Genomic DNA, 15,015 nt, shown 5'->3' with positions numbered 1-15,015 from the left:
TAAGAAGTAGATCATAAGTCAGTAAGTAATGGCATATAGGCAGAACTTAAAAATTGTTGCTAAGGTACTTTAGAGATGTTTTTCTTATCTGATTTCCTGGGTTTAAATCTGGTTGTTGAATGTTTTTCCTGACTGCGAAAATGTTTCTGAGTCTTTCTCATTGGAAATGCTAGTAGTACTGATCTACAGAAGCCTAGATTCAATGCTAGACAGAGATCTGTGCACATGGCCTTCCTTCATTCATCCTTTGTACTTGGATAACTCCTTCATCTGCCACTCATTGGTTATGTGCTATATGAATAACTAGGCAGCATTTTCACATAGCAATGTAGTATTCTAATTGCAAAAATTGTTTGTAATCCCCAAGAGTTTGCCTTTTAAATGCTTCCGAGGGTTCAACTTGTGAGCCTGTTTGGTCTCATCTTTCTCACTGCTTCCACCTGCTGGTCTGTGCTGGGCTTGTGCTAAACTGATTTGCTGGCTAAGCAGTTTTCTGGTCATCTTCAAGATCTGTGGATTAGTACAGCTCCTCTACTCCCCTGCTACAGCTCCAGCCGTTGTGAAAACACAGGTCAAAGCCAGTTTCAGAGATGAGAGTAAACATTAAAGATATAATGACACTAATGAAATACTTTGACTACAGCCAAAGGCCATGAAGGAGAGCAAAGGAAGAGAATGAACCAAGTGCCTGGAGAAACTTTATTCTGCAGGTTAAAACCAGCTTTGTTCCAGAGGCAAGAGACCCAAAAAAGTACTTTGAGGAAAAGTTGAGAAGTTTGTATTCATCAGGTGAAAGATAGTTAAAGAATCAGATTATTTAGCTGAGCTCATCTCTATTAGTGCAGTCACAACCACATAGAGTTCAGGTACTTTAACATTGTGTCCTAGTCTGCATTAGGTTTTTTTTGTAGGCTGTTTTGATATAACTAACATTATGTTACTCTGGAGAGAGGTTCAACATTTGTCACATTTGTGTTAGAGAATGCACTGCCTCCCTCTCCAAAGCATCAAACATGGAGTCGGATTGTCCCACCTGCCCAAACTATGCATGTCTCTAATATGACAAACAGATCTAGTAACCTGCTCCTTGCCGGTGTGGGTACTACAAAGGCTTCTGATGTAGCACCAGCACCTGTCAGAAGCTATGGCTGGATGATCCAAGCAGAGATGGGGTCCTTTGTACTATGTTAAAGAATTCACAAATGTAATTTTTCAGGCCAGGATATGTCTCTTAAGGACACTGCAAAGCATGGTTTTGGGTTGTATTTTGTTCACTTTTCTCCATTTGCCTTCATGTTTGCAAACCAAACCCTCCCTCCTTCCTCCCAGGCCTGTAGTTTTCTCTGTGTGCAAGGTACGATTTTGTTTTATCCTTCTGTGAAGCTGTATTGAAGTTGTGTAAAGCAAGCAACCCGTGTGCTGAACTACCTCTGTCCTTACAGAGGGCCTTTTCTTACTTGCTTCCTCAATAAAAAAGTTTCTTTATCCAACGTAGCCATAAAATATTTTTGAACTCTTCAGAAATGGTTTTGCATACCCCTCCCTCCCACAATTACAGAGTTTCTTAACCCCGCCATCATCCTAACACAGAAGCTTGGGAAGCTTTTTGTTCCCCAGGGTTTTCTGTTACCTGCATTTAGATAATAAGTTCTTGTGTTTACTCCTCACACTACTCACCACTTTTCCTTTTTCCCTACCATGCACAGCTCTGGTTGTGTTTATTTCTCCTTTTGTAAACAGAGAAGAATCTGGTATGCCACACAGAGCAGTTGGCTTGCCGCTCTTGTACAACACTGTTTGCTTTCCTTTTGCCTCAACCACTGAAGCATACTTTGAAATCTGTATTACAGACTTCTTGTAGTGAATGATAGTTTCCTCATCAGAAGTCTGGTTGTTCTTTTAAACTGGTGTGGAAACAGTTTTGTTTCTGAGTTCTGAATGGTCTTATTTTTCTACACTGAACATGGTCTAACTTGTTGTTTGATGCCTCAGTTCTTGGTGGTGTCCCTTGTTTCCTGGTTTGAATGGATGAATACATCCCCACCCAAATGGGTTTGGGTTAGCTCACTGATACGTTAGACATCTGCTTCTGCCAATTTAAGAATGCTTTAGAGATGATCCGGGATACATTGCAGAACTACCTGGCTTTTAAGTATACTGCATTACTGAAGTTTCATTAACATTCCCAGCCCAGGTCTCTCTCTGCCTCTTACCAATGGGCATTTGCACAGAGGGCTGGACTGTGTGTGTATGCAGAGCTTTGTACTGTACTTTCTTTATCTCTTTCACAATTGGCAGCTTCTTTTTGGCCTTATAATCTAGATTTTTGGACAAAACTTGAGCATTTTAGTACAGATGTGCTTTGACCAAAGCCTGTTTAGTCACATTGCTCCAAATACAGTGGCTGTGGGGAAGAACCTGGAAGTTGAATCTTATATTCCCTCAATCAAGGGAATCAAGGCTCTCTATCTTTTTCCTGATTAAAAAAAAAGGCTAATTCTCCCTAATACTGTACTTAGCTAGAGACAGTACTACTATACTAGAGACAACGTCCATCTTATATTGGGCCAGCAAAATTGGATGATGGTATGCTGGGGGGCTGGCTAAAGTATTACAGAAATATGCATGCAAGATACTCAGGTTAAATGCAGAAAATTACTAAAATCCTTTTCAGGCTAATTATTTGAAAGCAATAATAGACACCACTTTGCATTAGGTATGTAAAGCCAATTACTAATCTAAGCTGTGTGAATGAAGGGTTCAACTATTTGTTGGGGACTTGCATGCCTGACAAAGTAAGGTTGCACCATGGAAGCTGCAGAGTTCAGTCAGAGTTTCTGCTTACAGTGAAAATAATATAGAAGATCTCAAGTTCAGGCTAACTTCAGGCAAATTGGGGATTAACAGTCAGATGGAGTGGAAAGACCTATATCTCTCTACGTAGTGAAGCCAAGAAGAGAGAAAAGAGCCAGGCATAGGTTGGAGGTGAAAGAAACACAGGTTCAGAGTTCACGGGTTGGAAGCCATGAGTACCACAGCTGGTGAGAAAGTAGCACAGTTTTTATGAGCATATTGTTGGCGTAGTCAAGAACCACCAAACATGCAACCACAAAAACACCCTCAGAGGAGCTGAGAGCGCTGGGGTCTGACCTAGAGGCACCTCCTATTTTATGTCTAAATAGCATAGATCAGCTGGCCTCCCTGTATGTCATAGCCCCCGAAATGTCACTTCGTGTCATTTTTGAGATGAGATACATGTATTTGGCAAGAGTTCACTATCTCATATTCTGTTCTACTTTTGATTTGAATAAAGGGAACTAGAAAATCCACTTCTTCTCATAGTTGGTTCCATTAATTAATTTGCTTACTATTATATATTATATAATTGCCGTAAAAAGTGCATGCTTTATTTCACATTTGAATTTGTCTAGTTTCAGCTGTGAGTCACTGGATTTTCCTACGATTTCATATCCATATTGAAATGTCTTTTATTCCTTCATGTTTTCTTTCCAAAGAGTTTTCCTAGATTGTAATAAGCTTGCTACTGAGTCTACTTAAGATGGTAAACAAATTGTATTGTCTCTCACTGTGAAGCATTTTCTCCTCATGTCTGCACCCACGCCAGTTCATCATCCCTGCATGAAAATGAGTTCTAGGATTTCATATTCCGGTTTTGACTTTACCTACAGCCCTGTGCAAAAGTCAACTGATGTCCCCGCTCCTGTTTACTGTCCCTGTGTGTGCACCTGCCAAAATAGCCTAGCAGGAACTCAGACTGAATGGTCTCATGTGGCCGCTGAATTCTTTGAAGTATCTCTGTGTCTTGACTTTCCAGACTAATCTGGTTCTAAATCTGGACAGCCTTTCTGTCTAGATTTAGGGCTATGTGCCTGATTATATGAAACTCACTTTGTCTGGGCTCCAGTTGCTAAATACAAATTACACTGTCTGCTGTTATTTACCTATGTCATTTTTGCCAGCAGTAGTGTTGTAGTGGTTGATTCAGACCTCTCCTCATGGATCTCTGTGAGAAGCAGCTCTGTTTGGTGATGATTTTATATGGCAAGTGTGTTCTTAGAGCACTGTCAGTCAGTTTTAAATTAAGATAGTGATATTGCTGTGGTATCGTGCTGCTTTGTCTTAACATCTCTTGGTACCATGTCAATTGCTTTAAAACCTTGTCAAGTTTATTATGGCTCTGCAGCTCCCTTTATCTGTCAGTTTTGTAGACCTCAAAGAATGAGAGCAAGCCTGTGAGGAGGATATTTTCCTGTAAAATCATGCTGATTTGTGTCAGTTGTACTCTTATTCTCTCATATTTTTTACATGTGTTTCTGTAGTTGTTTGAAACTAACATCAGGTCTGCTATCCTAAAATTATTCAGACTGCCAATGCCACATGACTTTGATACCCTTTCAGTCATCTAGGACTTCTCGGTATTCTAGGGTGCAATAACATTAGCATCGTTTTATTAAGGAGAGTGGTCTTCAGCTCTTGAGTGGAAGAGTATCTATGTGGCAAATCAGATGCCTCTACATTAAGTACTCTGAAATCTGTGAGAAGGCAGAACACTGCAAATTTCAAGTGCTTTTTAAGTAGCTTGTCTACAACACCAAGCTTTTCAGCCAGTGTCCTTAAGTGCTGTACACTCTGAATCAAGGACAGTCTGTTATGCATTGGTAAATGAACACCTGTATAGCAATCTTTCAGAGCACATTTCCCCTGCAGTGTCTGGATCTCTCATAAACTAGGATAAATCCTCAGCCTATCCTGAACTCCTGTCTAGCCAGAGGATATAAGGGTGATTGTAAGAGGGAAGGAATCAATGTAAACTACACATTTCCTTTCTTCAGGTTCCTAGCCTGCTAGCTTCACCAGTCTTGCGCTTAGTTATCCAAGTACAAGACCTGTACAGCGCAGAGTGAGATCTCGGTGCTATCTGTTATCTACACTTTCCAGAATAAACAAGTTGTGTTTCCTATGCTCATTTGGGGGTGTAATTCTTGAGGGGGAAGGAGACAGTGTCCTAACAAGGGAACCATTTGTTCCTTCTGCTAATTTTGCCACCATCGTTGCAAGTTTCTCCTGAGTGGTGGCATGTAGTGTCAGGGTTGCCAAGTCACTGACCAGAGGAGCACCTTCAAGGTCAGACACTGCATGCTAGAAATTCTGGCAGGATTATAACCATTGGAGCTTTCCCCCCTTCTTGCTATGCTCAGACCAGAGGCAAGGTCACATTCTGCAGTATTATAAACAAGGGGATAGTGACAAGAGGAGGACTTCATTTCCTGCCTAGAAAGCAAAGCACTTTGGCTCTTGTTTATTCATCTGACAACTGCGTAGCAGCAGTAGTAGGACTTGTGGGAAGGAGCATGCAAATGGTTCCACAAGCAGCATATGCATTAGTTCTGCAGAAGTCAGCCAAGCAATTACTTTTTTCCTTTTCCTTTCTTTCTTTTGCTTGTTTTCTACCATGTGATATCCAGCATCAGTTGTGCTGTGCACGAGCATGCAGACAAAGAGATCATCACGCATATGATGCTGTTGGGCTAGGTGTGTTGCGTACACCTTTCTGTCCAGACTGTAGAGAAAAACCTGGTCAAGCCAAATCCCAGCATGTGAATAGTTTCAGTGTAGCCTGGCCTGCACCCGTAACCACATCTGAAAAGAGTTCATCCAGACACTTTTTCCTTTCAGGCTCAAGGCACAAGAGAAAGGGAGCATTGGCATCTGAACTTGGAGAAAGCTCCACTGGAGATAAGGAATTACAGTGAGGATTCCAGCTTGCCAGGGAACACTATACCTTTCTCGGCATAAGCCCAGGCTCTAGAGCCACAGCCATTCCAGTAACATCCTTTTGCTAGTGTCTGTTGCTTCCTTTTAAGGAAGCTTTTTAAATCTTCAGAATTTTGAAATAACTCTGTACAGTCTGGATTATTCTTTGGTCTATGAACAGCCTCACATTTCCACAGGGTGAGCGTGGAAAGTAAATAAGTAACCTCCTGCATACTAGCAGGAGGCAGCCGTAGTACCTGATGTGCTGTGACTCACTGTCCTAGGTACCTTCCTCAGTTATCTTTTCACTTTTTCTCCTGATTTCAGTAATGGCATGTGCCAGCATTCTTTGTGTCTGTATTCAATAGAAAATTCTCCTTTGTTTCCCAGTATTTCTAGTATGCAGAGGCTGTAGTAAGGACCTTGAAGAGTTAAGTTTGATTGAATTTGTTTTCTCTGCCTAAAAAGGGACATCATTTGAAACTTATTTGTTCCCCTGCCTTGATTCCCCTCAGCTTCTGTTGAGTATAACTGGCAAAAGCCAGAATTAATTAAAATCTAGGCCTAAAGCACCATGCAGAAAAAACTTCATACAGGCTAACGGGCAGAATCATAGATTAGTGAACTACATGTAGCTGTGTTCAGTAGTTGGTAATGACAGACATCCTGAACCAAATATTTTCCTTCATCACTGTGCCTTTTCTGTCCCTGCGTGAATCTATTAAAAAAGTTGGCGTCTGCTGAGGAAGCACTGCCAGAACAGCAGGGAAGCACAAATAACCTGTGAATCATTTCAGAGTTGTTTCTTTGGAGCTGGTTTTAATGGCTGATATCCTTGTGTGCTGTAAGGTCATGCATGTGAGTGGAATAATGAAAGTGTAGGCGAGGGGTCCTCTGAGCTACTAACGCCTTCTTTCCAGTCTCCTCCTCTTCCACTGTGCTTTTTGCAGTACTGTGTTGCAGCTGACTAGCTGGGTTATTTGTGAATCATGGATCCGTTGGCCCCTTTCTGCGTGGAATGTTTATGGATTTAAGCTTTATGCTTTAAAGATTAAAGAGCTCTCCTGCAGTCCAGCACACAAGCTGACTAGAGTTTCCACTGTATAAAGGGGAACTGGAGAAGAGCCCATGTAAGAGATGGAAATGTGGGGAGAGAACAGCAGCTAGAGGAGTTTATAAGCTGAGATCAACAGTCCCTAAAGATGAGTACAGTATGGTGTTGACAGCCAACATGGCTTCACTAAGGGCAAATCATGCCTGACCAATTTGGTGGCCTTCTATGATGGGGCTACAGAACTGATGGATAGGGGCAGAGCGGCTGATGTTGTCAGCCTGGACTTGTGCAAAGCATTCGATACTGTCCTGTACAACATCCTTGTCTTTAAACTGAGAGACATGAATTTGGTGAATGGACCCTTCGTTCATCGAGCCTGAACCTTTCATGTTTCCAGATTTTGCTCTACAATTAAATTCTCCTTTTCCCTTCCTCTTTGCAGGCAATTGACAAGTATTGCCGAGTCAGCGGTGGCTTTTCTGGTGTCAAGGATGTCTACTCCTCTTCTCCTACATATGATGATGTACAGCAGAGTTTTTTCCTTGCTGAAACTTTGAAGTAAGTTCTCTTCACTCTTGCCTCTGACTCTAAAAGCTAACCACATGATTCAAGAAGAATGTGGTGGCTCAGCAAATAATCCCTTGTCTTGTCAGGGTGGTTTATGCACTGGGCTTTCTTTTTTTCCCAGCTTTAGGGTCCCAGATAGCCCTTCTACCAGCAGAAAATACAAGTGGAATTTCCCAAACAAGACACTTATACTTGGAGAGCTTTAGTTTTAAACACAGATACACTGACTTGACATGTCACATACAAGTATGTGCTATGCTCTGATATTGTAGAACATGTTTCTCCTCTGTGTGTCACTGGAAAAGAGTAAATGCAGAAGAAAAGTCCTTCATGCCCTTGAATGACTGTGTCCCATAATTTTTCTAGGATCCTTTTTAGTGCAGGCAAGAGTTTCAGGCCTATTTTATAATCTCTTACATACTTACATGCATATTTTTCATTTTAGTCAAATCAATAGGGCACCTGTAGTCCACCCTGCATAAGCTAATGCACTCTATTGCATATTTGATTCAAGGTAAAAATGTTCAAAGTCATTGGTCTTCCACCATGTTTCTATTTAATAACAAGAAATGCTGTCGTAACCTCTGACTTACAGACATGATACAGCATAAAAAACTAGCATAAAGATAGGCATATGTTAGGGGGATTTTATTAAACCTGAGCTAGCATGTACTCATCTCCTCCATCACTGACACAAACCAGCCATCAAGAGCACTCTTGTCACATGGTTGTGATCACTCTGGGGTTTTGCCTGTAAAGCAGTGCCTTCTAAGGTGTGACAATTTTCCTGATACCTCTAAGTTACATCAGTAAATTTAGTTATATTGTTCTGGCATTGAAATCTACCAGGATTCCTGAATTGCATTCCTGAAACCTTGTGAATGGACTGCTTCTGGAAGAAGAGTGTCTGAGATGGCGATATTCCCTACCTTTTTTTTTTTCCTCCTGCGTAACACCTAGGAGAATGTTTTAGTTGGGTAAATCCATAGCCGGAAGCCACTGCTGGCAGTCTGAATGAAGCCAGAACTGCTATTAGGAGTTGTTGCCTCTGCTTATCTATCTACACCGCTTTATGCCAATGTGTGATGGAAGGGATGATACATCCCTTTGTCAGCAGCAAAGATGTGTTAAGGTGCCCTTTCTGTCTTTACAACACAGTTATATGACAAAGCAACAGTTGTAACCACTTGGCAGTCTTGCATGTCATTCAGGCTTGCAGAATAAACAAGGTTTCTATACAGAGTTTACAGTATCGGCAGTCTTAAGTGTTCAGGCTTTAGCTGTAGCTGATGTACATAAAGATTGATTTTGGGTATTGGGAGCTCAAAATGCGGCAGGGAGAAAGCAGGTCCTGAAAGCAGCAATACGGGTGTCTGCTTCAGGCAACCACAACATGTTTCACTGGCAAGACGGGGCTCTGAGTTCATCATGTGTAAAGGGAGAGTCTGGTTATTCTGTTCTTGTCTCCTTACCAAATTGCTCTCCATGGTCAGAATCCTTTGTTTTACCCCATGTTATCGTTATAAAAAGAAAGCCACTGCTGCTTCCTCTGTTGTCTAATTTTATTTCACTTACTCTTTCATTTTCTGGAGACAAAAAGCTGTACTCCCACAGAGAGAGGCAGCAGTTTCAAATGGGTCCAGTCAGAGAAGCAATACCTCCCCTGGAGCTGATCTGATGTGATAGATCTGCCTATAAAAGCTAAACTGGAGAATGAAATCTGCTCCTAAGGGACTTCTGTGGTGACAAGGCTGACCTTTGAAGTATCACCAGAATCCTGTCTGCATCTTAAATAATCACAAGGGTATCTGGAAGTTCACTGATGCATCGCTCAGATGTACTGCAATGAAAGCATTGTAGAAGAAGACAGTTCTAGGAAAGAACTCAGAAATTTTTATTGGCTTTTGGTTTGGATCATTTCCTGTTTGTGAAACAAAACAAAGTTTTATCAGAGAGCTGGGTATTAGATGTCTGATGTTTATGCAATTGGCATAGCCAAACCAGAAACTGGTTTGAGATAAAATAGAGAACATAAGGTCAGGATAGTGCAGATGGCAATGAAAATAAAGACAAAAGGGTTGGGTGTAATGCCATAAGGAAAATGAAAACGTCTCTCAGAAGAGGGGCATAAAATGTGTGTTATGGAATGCCTACAGTGATCTTTTCTCCTATGGTAAATTCTGCATCTTCATTTCCCTGAAATTCAAAATTGATACCTTTCCCAAACATGCTCTGTTGGTCCTTGGATACTTTGGCTCAGCATATATACTGGGCAAATTATGAGAGTTTGGCCAGTAGGAGTGGCAAGAAGGTAGCTGAGTGGGAAGGAGCAAGATGTAGAAATAGGCTGCTAAGTTATTCAAAGGAAAAATGTGAATCAAGTTACGAAGGTGAATTTGAGTAAGGTGAAACATTGCTGCTGTGGTGAGAGTTTGGAGAGCTACAGAGGGAGAAGACAAGGTAGGAGTAAGGAGGAAAGAAAAGGAATGATGCTTTAAAGACAAATGAAAAATGTAGAGAAAGAGGCTAGACATGCAGGACAAAACTGAATCATCTCAACTAGAAATTTTCATCTCTAAGCAGTTAACTGGGGAGGAAGGGAAGGAGAAGTAGAGCTTCACTCACTGAGCTGTTCTGCAGATACAACTGGTAAATAAAGGCCACGGGAGAATGATCAAGCAGTGACACATGGCTGCAGACAGTAGACACTATGAGCCCCTGAGTGAGAGAGAGCAAAGTAAGAGCAGTCTCAGCAGAACGAAGGCAGAACCATGTGTGTACATATTCTGGACGTGACAGACCCCACTAATGGGAATGACACCTTTTCCTGGTCATATGCTGCAAGACCTGTCATTTTCTGGACAGCAGGAAAGCAAGGTACAGCAGGAGCTGAGAAATGCTGTGCACCCATGATGTTACACTTGCACAGTCAGATTTTCTGCAACAGGACAAATAAATGTTGTTTGAATTTTAGCAGTTGAGTTTGGAAGCCTTGACAAAGATCTCTTCAACCAGTATCTCCTACAAAGTATAGCACAGCCACATCAAAAGGGTGTATTAAGAAAAAAAGAACCAAGAAATACTCTTCATCCATGTATGTCCAGAAACCTTAATCTTGTTCTGTGCTTCATTTACTCTGCATTGCTTTATAATGTACAATGTTTATGAATCCCCTCTGCACAATATGTTGGCCCATTTCCTCCCACCAGAAGCTGAACCATTTTCCAGCATGCAATTGACAAGTCAGGTACCTGGCTTCTCTTGTGCGTATTTGAAATATTTGATTTGGATTAAATCATTTCCAGGTGGGTTTACTCTATAAAGAAGACTTTTTTTGCCAACTTAATCTCTGCTGCCTTGTCCCCCAAATCCTTTTGCTTGGTGTCTTGATGTTTGTTTTACATTGCAAGCCTTCAAAAGGAGTCTTGAAAAACAGAAGTTACTTGGAAAGATTAAAATGCTGCCTTTTTAACAACTTTTCATTGAAGGGCTTGATCATGATGAAAATGACTCTTCAGATTGTTATAATGAAGAAGATTGTGTAGGGTGATTGAAAGCAACTAACTTGTTTATAGCTTTAGCTGCTGACTGGTGGGGCCTGAAACTGCTGTGTTGCCCCTGCTTGTCTATTGCTCTGCTTGAACACCCACTGTTTTTCCTTTCTCTCTTAATGTCTAGGTATTTGTATCTGCTGTTCTCCAATGATGACCTTCTACCGTTAGACAACTGGGTTTTTAACACAGAAGCTCATCCTCTGCCTGTTTTACATTTAGCCAACACCACACTATCAGGAAACCCTACATATCGATAAAAACAGCTCTATGAAGAGAAAGAGAGACTGTTTTCAGCTCTGTTTTGTTTACATGGACCACTTGAGACTTTTAAGCAGGAGAGGAGACAGATGCTTGATAAAACTAGACCTCTGAGTCAAGCACGTACCAGCGTGAGAAATGAAGCTCTTCAACATATAGATAAGTTAAAAGTTCTGTTTTATACATGACCAAAACACATTAGTGTGGTATTTGCAGGACAGAGACTTCATGCGCTTTGAACCTTAGCAAGACGTGAAATCTGTTGTTTAATAGAAGCACAGCAGCATAAGGAAGAAGAGGCTTTCCCGTCTAGGGAGAGGAACTTGCTGCTGCTGTTCTGAACAAGGAACACACACCAGTCACCTCTTCAGATCAGGTGGCTTCCAAATACCTAGATTTTCTTTTTTATTTTTTTATTTGTTTGAGGATGGCATAAACAAAGCAACAACAAAAGCAACATCACTGCACCAGCAGCAGCAGGATTTCAATTGCTTTCTGTACCTCTCTGAATTTCCTAAGGAGCATCAGTTTGTCCAGACTGGCAGCCATTCTCAGGGCCACAAAGATATTAAAACTAGACTTTAAACTATAAAAACTATTGCCTCCTCATTTTCCCCTTTTCTGACTAATGCTGAAAGATGTGTTGTATGCTTGCAACTGAAAAAACCCATTTAGTAAGCATTTGCTTTGTAGTTCTCTGTCAGCAACATGGGCTTTGTTCATTTGGCAAGCTACAGTCAGAATCTGGAGCGAGTTGCAGGGGTAGGAAGGAACCTGAGCTTCCCTTCCTCAGAAATCATGTCATATGGAAGAAAAACATTCTTCTATTAGTCCTAGTTCTTTTAGCTAAAAAAACAGAGATGACAAAATGAGAAAAACTGTCTCTCGTGATTTCTATAGGTGGATACAATAGATGGCACTTAAAAATGCCCTCTCTCCTTGAGCTAAGCAGCAGGAATTTGTTGGTTTATATTTTTCTAAGCAATCTAGATTTTTCCTAAAAGTTAAATTTCCTCAGTTGGATACTACTGACAGAACCTTCTTTGCAGGTTTGTGTATGACAGAAGCCCAAAGCTGCCTTTGATTTAATTTAGAAAACTCTGCTACCAAATCAGCGTGATCTTCTTTGGAAACATCTCTGACACAGGGGTAGGAAAAGAAACTAAAGTCTCTTTTTCCATTAGTTTATGAGAAACGAGATGCTGGTACCTGCACGGGGGTTTGTTTTCTTCCAAGAGCTCCTGGGCTGTGCTGTGCATCACTTACATGGAGTCTGCTTCAGTCTTTACTTAGTTGCTAAAAGAAATTTTAGTCTCTTCAGGTACATCTCAATCTCTTTTTTTTTCTTTTTAAACTGTTTTTCCAGAATCCTTACAGCTCAAATTATTCTTTCTATTCCCCTTTATAGCTCTCAAATCCTTTTGCCACGGTGACTGACCCCTTTGCTGAAAAGGAGCTGTGAGGTGCTCCTTTCCCTCCTATTTAGCGCACAGGTTGAGTCTTTAAAGTATCTCGATTGTGTTTTCATACTGAGGTGAACAGTAGAACTCTTCAGTGAGCTACAGCAGTACAGCATCAGATAGAAAGGGAGTGAGTGCTATTTTTCCCTTCACAAGACGTTTTTATATGAAGTTTTATATAGAAAAGCTTTTCTATCATATCTGACTGTACATTATAGTAGAATGTCCCCCATAAAATTTTCCTTCACTCGTCTCTGACACTAACTTAGACATAGAAATCATGATCTAAGAAAAAAAAGCTATCAGATGCTTTTTTGCAGTTACTTTATTTTCAGAGGAGGAAGACACAGAGCTTGGAAAAAACTCCAGTCTCCGTGTTTTTGCCTTAATGCCAGTTGCTTAGTTATTCTAAGTTGAAGTGATAGCTTAAAAATAATTGAAGAACCAAGAAAGGAATTGCTATAGTAAATAACACTGAATCAAGTAATCGTTTATCTAAAATCTGAAGTCACTTAATAAATGGATTCTTCTTACCAGTCCCACATTAACTTATTTTTCTAATTGGTATTCAGTGGCTTACTGAAGAGCTGGTCATTTTCCATTTCCCAAAGTTCAGATAGGTTGTGTTTTCAAATTGAGTCTTTTCCCATTACTAGTTTAAAACTGCACTTGATTTCCTTGTTCTCTTCAGCTTCTCCAGGTACAAAGGAGAAAGAGGAAAAGCAGATTCTTCTGTTTAAAAAAATAAATACCAAAAAAAAAAAGCACTTTCCACCCCATAACACCCATTCCCATACATCTCCTGATGAATGCACATGTAGAATGGCTGCCAGTCTGTTCAGAGGAAGGGCAAGGACAGAATTCTGGAGTCCCAGAAACAGCAAACTTCTTATTGCTGCTCCTCTAGCCCCTGTCATGAATTAAAGAGCAACCCTTCAAATTAGTTCCTCCATGAATCCCAATGGGTTTAACTCATCGCCACAAGAATGCTTGCATTGAGGACCTAAGCCATTTCATGTTCTGGGATGGTATTTTTCTTAAAGCAGACATACAGCACTGCTATTTCTTCTTTGTGCAGACAAGCAGCAGGTACCAAATAAAGAATTTTCCAGTTACCCAGTGGCTGTCACTTTTTGTGACAATGTCTGTCACTTTTTAGAACACAAACTACCCTTTTCCTCCAGAAGCTACTGATGTGCACGGTCTTATCAAAAATAATGAATTTTAAGGACTAATTACTGTGTCATTCATGAATCTCATCCTGAGATTTCCCTTGAGCAAGCTGAGTTTGGAGGTAACGAGTTCTGGGTGAGGTGTGTGCATAATAACCAAGCACTATGGATATTGAAACCTCTGACGTGTCCTTGTCCTGAGTCCTTCACAAAGTAGGTTCTGATGCGCAGAATGGTGTTACAACCCAAAGCTCAGACTGTTTCCCCTCTGGGTACAGAAGGTACAGTAGAATATTGCTATTTCATTCTGTTGCTGCTGTCTGACTTTCATGGAGTGTAAATTTAAGCACAAAATGACTTTTTAGTCCTAGTTGTTTCCAAGTCTTGCACTGTATTCTCTAACAAAACAATCCTCCTTTTCTTTAGGTAGCTGTCCCATTTTACCAATTTCTACAATACTCTCTCCCCTTACAGAATGAAATAAAGAACAGAAAATAATGTACGGTTTTGGCACACTGGATTTGGGCAAGAGCCTGGAAATCCCAGAATTGTCTATTTCCTGTTTGCATGCAGTCAAAACAAGGATGTTCAGTTCTTTTCCTAATCGGAGCCTTAAGCTTGCCTGTTGTCAGGATCTGCAGTAAACTTTTTCCTAAACCTTGAGCTTGAGTGTTCAGCGAAGCCAGATTTCTGCAGCTTCCACTGACCACCCTGGAGCTGTGTGTCCTGCAGTCAAGAAGTCAGCTTCTTAGCTTTGTCCTCTTAGCAAAACAAAAAACCCTGAATATGCAGGGTGTTCGTTTTGCTGCACAATGTAGTCCTTAAAAATGGAATGTTTAAGAAAAGTATGAAAAATAGTAAGTACCCTGGAATAAAGGGAAAAAACGGTAGTTCCCTGTGCCAGTCACAGCTCTGAGGCTTCTTTATCTCCCTAATTCAAATTTGTGGATCACTGTCTTCTACCTCCCAATCATTGACATATTCCCACCCAGTGTTTTACAAGATTTGAACGTTGAGTGTCTTGAGTTCTGAAAAGCGAGGCGACAAACTCCCTGTAATACCATCCTTTAAGGTTAATGGTCTACCCTATGCTAATTTACATGTAAGCAAAGCCCTGGTGGGCTTTTATGTCCATGTTTTTAAGGGGACAAATAAGAAACAGGCTTCTTGTTACC

The 15,015-nt window shown here is 40.8% G+C and overlaps 1 protein-coding gene across 2 annotated transcripts in view; it reads left to right on the top strand.

Moving 5' to 3' along the window:
• Positions 1-13,766, top strand: part of MAN1A2 (mannosidase alpha class 1A member 2) — a 140,425-nt gene extending 126,659 nt beyond the window's left edge. The window contains exons 12-13 of one of the 2 annotated variants that reach the window (XM_065676185.1): positions 7,272-7,387; positions 11,075-13,766. In XM_065676185.1, coding sequence (XP_065532257.1) covers positions 7,272-7,387; positions 11,075-11,207 — 249 coding nt within the window. In that variant the 3' untranslated portion in view covers positions 11,208-13,766. Of the gene's footprint in view, positions 1-7,271; positions 7,388-7,517; positions 7,625-11,074 lie in introns of those variants that run through there. The other variant, XM_065676186.1, reaches the window with a different exon arrangement.
• Positions 13,767-15,015: the final 1,249 nt, after the last annotated feature.

This window comes from Lathamus discolor, chromosome 4 (genome assembly GCF_037157495.1).
Source record: "Lathamus discolor isolate bLatDis1 chromosome 4, bLatDis1.hap1, whole genome shotgun sequence".
NCBI lineage: Eukaryota > Metazoa > Chordata > Aves > Psittaciformes > Psittacidae > Lathamus > Lathamus discolor.
Note: the sequence above shows the minus strand (reverse complement) of the source record. Positions and strands in the feature narration are given on the sequence as shown.